This window comes from Chrysochloris asiatica, unplaced genomic scaffold (genome assembly GCF_000296735.1).
Source record: "Chrysochloris asiatica unplaced genomic scaffold, ChrAsi1.0 scaffold00020, whole genome shotgun sequence".
Taxonomy (NCBI): Eukaryota; Metazoa; Chordata; class Mammalia; order Afrosoricida; family Chrysochloridae; genus Chrysochloris; species Chrysochloris asiatica.
In genome coordinates, this window is record NW_006408538.1 from 27934565 (window position 1) to 27943380 (window position 8816).

Sequence of the window (8816 nt, forward strand, 5' to 3'; positions counted from 1 at the left end):
CATGGGATCCCCTGTCTTAATCTTTAGAGCCCAACTCTGGAAATGATGGAGATGGTGTCTTCCAAGGACACAGCCCAATTTGTCACCTCAGGGCAGCATTAGCTCACCCACTGTTGCCATAATGGACCAATTTTAGGGTTCCAGTTCACCCCATGAACTAGTTACGTTGTTATTGTTAAGTGCAATTTTGACTCCTAGCCACCCTGTATAGGGTTTCCAAGGAGTGGTTGGTGAGCCTGAACAACCGACCAAACTTGCAGTCTGTGCAGTAACCCACAGCACCACACCAGGGTTCCAGCTATAGCACCAGAATTAATTAGTTATAGCAATTGCCAGTTTGCCCATCTAACCCTGGTTCCTGCTACGTCCTGCAACTCCCAACAGGGGGAAGGGGTTTATATCTAAAACAATTCTGCCTGTGCTGTCTGAACAATGAATGGGACATGTCAGGCAGAAACCTGAGGGTAGCTGGGGTACACAGATATAACCTTGCCTGGTTCTTCTGTAAGAGTAGGATTACCCTAACAAAAGGCTAATGGACCTAAACCTTCACTAACTTCCATAGGAGCCAGTGGGGGAGCCTTCAGGGTAGGGAAGCAAAAGAGGAGGGCCTGAAAAGCTGGGCACCTTTCTACCTCTCACACCCGCAGCCCAGGGATCCAGTCACTAGCATCAAGCTGATGAGAAGGGTGGAGTCTAGAGAGCCATCCAGGTAAGAGAGATGACAGCGGGAACAAATGTCCCCCAGTGAGTGACTACAATTCCCAGTCTGAGCACTCTTCTAGTGAAGATCAGGAATGGGCAATATTAGGAGTGTCTAATATTGTCATCAGACCAGTGCACACAGAGCAGGAGGGAATGGTGCTCTGGGACCCAAATCTCAGGCCAGCAACTCCGGGGTTTTCCACTCCTTCGTGCAACCCCTTCATGTTTCCAACTGTTAGGATCAGGAACTTGGTGCAGGGGTGACTCTGTGCTTGGAGGGAGGTAGGGGGAAGAGTCAAGCAATTCAAGGGGTCCCTTTCATCTGGCTCTGTCCCACTTTCCAGTTCAGGGACTGCCTCACAAAACAGAGTCATTCGGCAAGAAATCATGTCAAGCATAAATCCACACGAGTGGAGGCAAGTTCTAAAACTGAAACCACGCTCGCTTCAAGTAGCCGTTTCTCATGAAAGAAGAGTGCAGATGAGACAGCTACATCCAGAGCCTACCACACACAGTCTTGGGGACCTTCCCAGGCCAGGGACCCCGTTTTAAAGAACCTGCAAGAATCATCCAGAAGACAGGATTCCTGAGAAACATGTCCATATCTGCTCTTTGGAAACTACGGACGCGATCCTGCTCACCACCAGCTGACTTGCAGTGAGTCAAGTCCACAGTGAGAGCGGGGAACTGCTCACAAAAATCTCCAGGTCAAGGAGGGAGGGCAGCATTCTGTCCCATCAGTGGTGGCAAAGTGAGGGAGGGCGAGAAAACAGGTACTGAGAAAGCTAAGGGCAGAGTGCGCGTGTCTACAAAAGGTGCTGCCCACTCTCTGCCTCAGAAGACCATGAGGAATGAGAGGGAGTGAGGAGTCTCTGCTCTGAGCCCAGGAATGCAAACTCAAGTGCCTGGTGCCATGTGAACTCCTGGATGCAGCCTGCTCAGAGAGGGAGTGAAGAGCAGACCAGTGAGTTCTTAGAAACACTGGCCACTCTAGACAGTTATGAGTGGCTGTCTCTGCACCATAGATTTCATTCCTGATCTGTACAACTACTTTCTTCATAATTTAGTAGACCTGGAAGAGCCGGGGAGGCCATGAGAGCGGCAAAGCACTTCTCATACCACCACGGAAGTCTGAGAGCCTGCCCCAAGTGGCAGGCAGGTTGCCAGGGAAGGAGGGTTAGAGCCAATTTACAAAGCGCTGGGCGAGACAAGGGCAGAGTGTAATGCAGTCCATCTCCATGTGGCAGATAACTAGTTTTTCCTTTTCTGAGCAGCCTTTCTCTTCTTCTGTCGCTTCTTTTTTCCTATCTTTTCTTTTTTCCCCACTTTTTCTTCTCTGCTCCCCCTTAGATAAAATTAGTAGAACCATTAATAACGTTGAAATCAACAAGAGCTCCTCTCAGCCTGCAAAAGGCTTCAACTGCCGAATACATAAGTTTAACTCAGTCTTCAGTTCCAAGCCTGGAGGCCCCTGGACACTGGGTATCAGTAATTCATTGATGAAAATAAGAAATGTTCCCCCCTCAAAAAAAAAAAATGTTGAACACCCATGCACTAGTTACTGTAATTGCCAATTTGTCCATCTGACCCTGGTTTCTGTTACGTCATGCAACTCTCAACAAGAGGCAAGGGATTCATATCTAAAACAATATGCTGCCAGGGCAGGCTTGACCTTGACCTTCTATCCCACCCCACCCATTCTCTTAATAAGCAGGACTTCCTTTTGAAGAGACAACTTTCTCAAGGCAGAGTTAAAGTCTCTTCTCTAGCTAGCAAACATCTCTAAGTTGCCCATTGATGAAAGTATTAAAGGTTGAGGCCAGCCATCCAGGAGAGGAGAGAGATGACAACCCGATCCCACCTTCTCCCTCCTGGATGATTGCATGGCCACCTCCTGGGAATGACTGGGATAGTTCTGGAGAGCAAGGGAGAGAGACGGTTAGCAGAATTTTATTAGCGCAACTGACTCATGATCGTCACATTAAAATGATACAAGGTGAATTATATTTAATGGTTTATGTTGTGAGGTTACCTGTTCTTAGAAAAGCTGGATATTAACCATTGGCTGGAGTTACCTGGTTTTTACATGGGAAAATATGAAAGCTGGATACTATATGGGGAGGTTAGGAGAACCAAGGAGAGGGAAGGGGAAGAGAAATTAGTCAATCAAATATTAATCTCCAGGAAACCAGCGCTGCCAGGTCCACTGGGGTGGAGGAGGCACAAAAACTTGAGCAAAAAATTGAATCTGCCCATCAGAAAAGCTCCGATCCTGTCATCCATATACAGGACATAAAGTACTTGATTAGCAGGTCAGCTTATTTTTATAAACTTCAGAAATGTGTCTGAGCTCCATTGCTACCAACTGATGAAGTTCATGTCAGATCAATAAATTCCCACATACAGTAGGAGGTTTAAACCATGAAACAATTAGCATTTTATTGCTAGTGCAGATAAGGTCATACTAGATACAATTTGAGTACAAGTGAAAAAATACACTGTGGCTAACATTAAAAAAAAAAAAACTGCATTCACATTTATATATAATATATATATATATATATATATATATATTTCTTTACAAATTGCCAGTAGTTTCAGATAATAGAGAAATGTAACCTACTGACATTCATATGGCTCCACTTCAAATATATGAAATTGTTTTGACTATAAATATATTCTAAAGTACATCTGTTTTCTAAAGAAACAACAACAAAAAAAACTGTGCACAAAATAGATATTTTTGAAAAATGTCTTCCAAAAAGTTACAAATACCACTAGGACCATCTGTGAATTCCATTGATGCGTGGAGATTTCATCTTGCCAGCATTGCTGATTGGAACCTGAGGCCCCTGTTGTGGTTGCATAGTTATTATTTTTTTTCATTTCTGATTTCAGAACCCTCAGAACTTGCAGAGCCTCTATGGCATACATAGGCTTCTATCAGAGGCAATTACAAATGCAAATTCCTCAGAGTAAACTCTTAAATTTAAAATTGCAGTTGATTTTGCAAAGATATGTCTTATATGGCAAAGCAGGAACATGATCTCACGTCCCTGAGGAGAGGGCTGGCCTCCATTCTAAAGGAAGCCCCCAAAGGATCTCACAGAGGGCCCAAGGAGGAGCAGACAAAGAAAGGAGAGGGACCATGGGCGAGACCATGATCTCCCTCCTCCCCACCAGTGTGGCGTTTGATGAAGCTACAGAAATAAGAAGCAGAAGCGAGATGAAGGCATGCTCTTTGGGGCAAAGGGGAGGCAAGGCAATAACCAGGAGAGGTTCTCTGAGCACAGTCCCCAGAGTAGGGAGTTTCTGCAGAGGAATCACAGATCCAATCACAGGTCTTAAGTGAGGGAGGCCTTTGCCTGGGACTAAGTCAGTAGCTGACTCTAGAGCAGTTAATTCCACAAGGCACCCCCAGCAGGAACAAAGAGCAAGTCTTTCTTCAGCCCTCAGAGTCTGGAGGAAGGGCACTTTTTAGAGCTTCCTGTTTGATTGTCATCTGACTGTGCTCATAGTCTCTCCAGGTAAGAAGAGGGGAAGCTCCAAAACAGATTTTGAAGTAATTATTGACTTTAAAAATGATGATGATAAAGATGATGATCATGAGAGACTGATGGGAAAATGCAGCATGGGTAATATAATGTCTTAGAGAAACCTCAGTTAAACAGGATCTAATAATGTACATACACTATAAATGAGGGTGTTTATACACTAGGCAAACCTCAAACCTGTTCCCAGGTCAATGCTTTATCCCATAGGTACACTTGGTCCTCACAATTCAGGCCTTCTTCCCCATACCTTTGCCCTTTCGTTTCTCATATGATTTTTAGTTCTCCTCAAGTGGATCTAGTGGACAGTCCTTTTTGGCTGTTGTGCTTACTTGTTTAAAGCTTTCTCCAGATATTCTTGAATCCACTTTAATTTTGGATCAATGCAAACTTGTCTGTTGTTGTTCTTCAGTCTTGCCCTGCCAAAACAGAAGAAGCGATGGTGTATAGGGGAGTTCAATCAAGAGAGGATCACAATTCGTACATAGACACATTTGGCAAGCAAATTAGGGCCCTTGCTAGTGCCAGGAGCTCCATTTGGCAGGTTTTGGTCCTGGAGGAGCTCAAAATCTACTTGGAAACCACATCACTTTCAGTGTGGTAAGTTACATGGCAAAGATACAGCAAAAGTGAATGTCAGACCTAAAACAGTTGGTGTGATGAGTGTCTTCAGAAAGTTGTAACTTTCCTTTCATGGTTTAATTGCTTAGCTGATTCTGAGTGTTCTGGTATTTCAGAATGGCAACAACTCCAGAAGACACAGAACCCTCAGTTTCCTCAAGTAGATGAGCAACCATGTATGACTTTCTCCTTGTCCACTTGCAGCATTCTAGTCCTTGAGGAGCTATTGTGTGCTTCATTTATGTGCGATTGTTCTCCATTTTATTTCCCTCACAAATGGAAATGTCAGCAACTGCCATCAACACCAATCAAAAACAAAAACTCAGAAAATATGAAGTTAAGTGAGTTGAAAATGCTGAGGTCTTACCAAGTGATTAGAGAAAACTGAAACTGAATTTAACTCTTGTGGGTTTTGTTATGTCAGAAAGGATTAATTTAGAGCTGGGTTTCGAATTGTTTCTTCCCAGTAGAATCTGGATGGATTGCCACAGTTGCAGCAGTGGGTACAAACGTAGCAACGATTGTGAGGATGGCACCGGAACAGGCAGTTGTTTTATTGTGTTGTGCATAGGGTCACTATGAGTCGTTACCGACGCGATGGCACCTAACAACAACAACGTCAAGTCGTGGTTGATGAAGTGAAACCAGAATGGACTTGAGCTTGTAAAATGAGGATGAACCAAAACAGTAACTGGACTGAGAAAAATGAAGAGTTAGTGCCTTGCTAGGAACTTAATCTCCCTCTTAGAAAATAAGGAAAACATACACATTGCAAAGTAACTGTCTCTTCATTGAGAGAGTAGGAAACAATCGTGTCCAGCTCAAAGATGGTCACCAACTGCCCCACTTTGAATGTGTATCACTAGTCATAGACCTTGCAAGAATCCAGTCTCCCCCATATAGCCCCTGAAAATACTCACTATGCTTCCGTTGAGTCTCCCTTTCCAGGACTCCAACCTGTAATGGTTCTCATTGGGCTATCATTCTGCTTAAGCTTTTTAATTTGGGGTCTGTTCGCTATCACTTCATTGGCCAAACCAATTCAAAGCCCTGATTTAGACCCACAGAGGATTGAAACAGGTAGGAAAGGAATGACCATTAAAGACAAACGGTTGACTTATAGAGTGGAGTTTGGCAGAAACCTTGGGAAAGTGTCTCATTCCTCTACCACAGAGCTATCCAATCCTGCTACCACACTGTGCTAGAGAGAAGAAACTTTGAGAAGTCAGATATTGACCACTCTGAGTGTGGTGGGTTACCACGGGCCACAATCGCTTTCAAACTCCAGCAAGTACACAGAAGTACTAATAATGCTATTGGTAGATGCCATGGAGTTGGCTGCCACCTCATGGTGAACCCATGCACAGTGGCACGAAATGCTGCCCAGTCTTGGTAGGAATTGCTGCCTCTAAGTCCTGGTGTGGCGCTGCAGGTCAGTTTGAGCTGCAATGTCGGCAGTTCAAACGCACCAGGTGCTCTCTGGAAACCTTATTCAGAGTTGCTATGAATCAGAACCGACTCGACGGCACTTAACAACAACGAGTATGTCAAGGAGTCCTGGTAAGGCAGTGGGCTAATGCACTGGACTGCAAAGTTTGATTGAGTTGCAAGGTCAGTGGTTCAAGCTTACCAGCTGCTCCGTGGAAACCCTATACAGCGTTGCTATGGGTTGGAACCGACTCGATGGCACTTAACAACAACAACAGGGGTGGGAGGACTCCTAGTGTGGCACTGTAGGATAAGCACTGGACTGTTAGCCACAAAGTCAGCAGCTCAAACTACCAGCTGCTCCTTGGAAAACCTCTAAAGGGTCATTATGAATGAAAACAGGTTCCAAGGCACTTTAAACCACCACAACAAACAAGACGTGGAAAGGAAGGAGGAAAGGGGTGTTTTTGCTTAGAGGGGCAATTAGTGTATGATAATGGTGGTGGACTAGTTTATAACAGGAGGGTAAGAATGGTTACGCAACTTGAAGAATATAATCAGTATCACTGAATCCTACAAGTGACTACTGTTGAATTGATGAATGTTTTGTTGTGTCTTTTCAAAATATATAACAGATCAAATACATTTTAAAAACTACTTACACGATCTGAAGGGCACAGTTTGGAGTATTGAGAATTTTGAGATGTTTGACGTTGGCTCTGGCCACGTGGCTCTCAAAGAAACGGCAGGGACATCTGTAGCTCAGGCTGACAGGTTTCCCTTCAAGAGGTAACAAGAACATGACAATTTGTTATCCTGTGAAGCCCAGTCATGAATTTCTGGGTTTGTAGCCAGAAGATAAGATGATAAAATGAGAGAGGAGACACAGGCTGGTAGGGTAAGACTCAAAAACAGTGGAATGAATGATTAGTGCATTCTGAGGAAGACCATCTCCTTGGGGTGAGACTCAGTTTATGTAGAGCAAGGACAAACAAGTGCCTGGAGGAGCTGGGCACTAGATGATGGGGAAGATTGAAGTAAGAAGACACCCTCTCAGGTATTTCAAGATAAAAGCAGTAATTATAGCAAATAACTGTTTCAGTCAAAGGTGCTTTGCTTCCCAGTTTTTCTTTGCCAAATAAACTCTTCCAGGACGAAGTGGGGAAAATGTCTACTCAGAGAAGGAAGGTGGGAAGACTCTCCATTCAGTCTCTCAGCCCCTTCCCCTTCCTCCTCCAGGACAATTTCATCCCAGGATCTATTGCAGCTCGGAGAATGCTGCCCTCCCCCAGCTGCCTTCTCCTTTCTAGCTTTCTCCCTAAACCTTCCTACCTGAAGATCCCCAGAGGGCAGGCAGAGAGCTGCCTTCCCTAAGCATAGTCCTTAAAGGTAGGAGATCAGTCAGGTTACACTCAAATAGTGGCTCTCTTTGCCTGCAACCTCCTGGATTTTATTAAGACCTTTGTTTGACAATTCACCAATTTGCAAAATGCCATAATTGACACTCATTAGTGTGAATTAGCAAGGGGTTTCTGCAAAACCCACCCGTTCACCCTTTGAGAGCCCTGGAGGCTAGGATTTTGCAGGGTGTTTTTTTGGGTTTTCTTCTCTGCTGATTTTATCCAGATCCTGCTTAATACCCCAAATTATCTGAATTTGTGGATCCTTTCATCAGGGATTAAATGTGTGTTTGAGAATATTTGGTCCAGAGATTTAAGAGGGGGAAAAAAGAACTTGCCTATTTACACAAGTCCCAAAGGCCTCAGATTCTTAAATTCTGCACATTTGAGAAGAGAGCTGGGGAAGCCACCCAAATCCTGGAGAATGAAGGACTTATCTTTTTCTAAAGGCCGAGTTCAGTTGATGGATGCCTGAAGGACTACAAACAGCATTACATTTAGCCCCCAATCAGGAGGAAAACTGACCTCTCTGTCATTCAGGACCAAACGCATCTATCATGAAAACTAGAAAGGAGAAATCCAGTTTCAATGTGCTCAGTGACCTCTGTCTGGGGAATACCAAGAGCTGCCTTTCTCTCTACCCCTGATCTAACTACGGAAAGCCACTATTGGGACCTGGCTTCTAGCAACTGCACCAGGGGCCCTGCAGGGGAAGTCCATACTGTAGTGTAACAAGATCACCTGGGAAAGCAACCCAACTGCTGGCTGGGGCCAGGCCTGGGTAATCAAGGAGCCCTCCCTCCAAGTCTCCCCTCTTTGTGAATGTTTCACCCCAGGGTTTGCCTGCGTTTCACATAGATCTTCCCTGAGCTGGAGTTGGCCATGACCCAGTTGAGGCAGGAAGGGACACAACCACAGAGCAATCTTGAGCAAGAATGTGCACAGCAGTGAGGTTGGGGCTGCTAGTCGCTGGTACTCAGTGTGAGATCAGGTCAGAAATCAGAGCCCATTCCCAGCTCAAAACAGGCTGTGAGTGCTCTCCCTCTCCCTGTCACCCCTGGGATTACCCATTTCCTTCCAAGCCTTGTTTGCCAGTCAAGGGGGCGGGGGG

The 8816-nt window shown here is 44.9% G+C and overlaps 1 protein-coding gene across 1 annotated transcript in view; it reads right to left on the minus strand.

The window, feature by feature from the left end:
- Positions 1-1875: 1875 nt before the first annotated feature.
- CXCL12 (chemokine (C-X-C motif) ligand 12) overlaps positions 1876-8816 on the minus strand; it is a 9588-nt gene continuing 2647 nt past the window's right edge. The window contains exons 2-4 of the mRNA XM_006837446.1: positions 6968-7085; positions 4589-4675; positions 1876-2050 (exon numbers count right to left, since the gene is read on the minus strand). Of these exons, the coding sequence (XP_006837509.1) occupies positions 1957-2050; positions 4589-4675; positions 6968-7085 (299 nt within the window). The 3' untranslated portion in view covers positions 1876-1956. The remainder of the gene's footprint in view (positions 2051-4588; positions 4676-6967; positions 7086-8816) is intronic.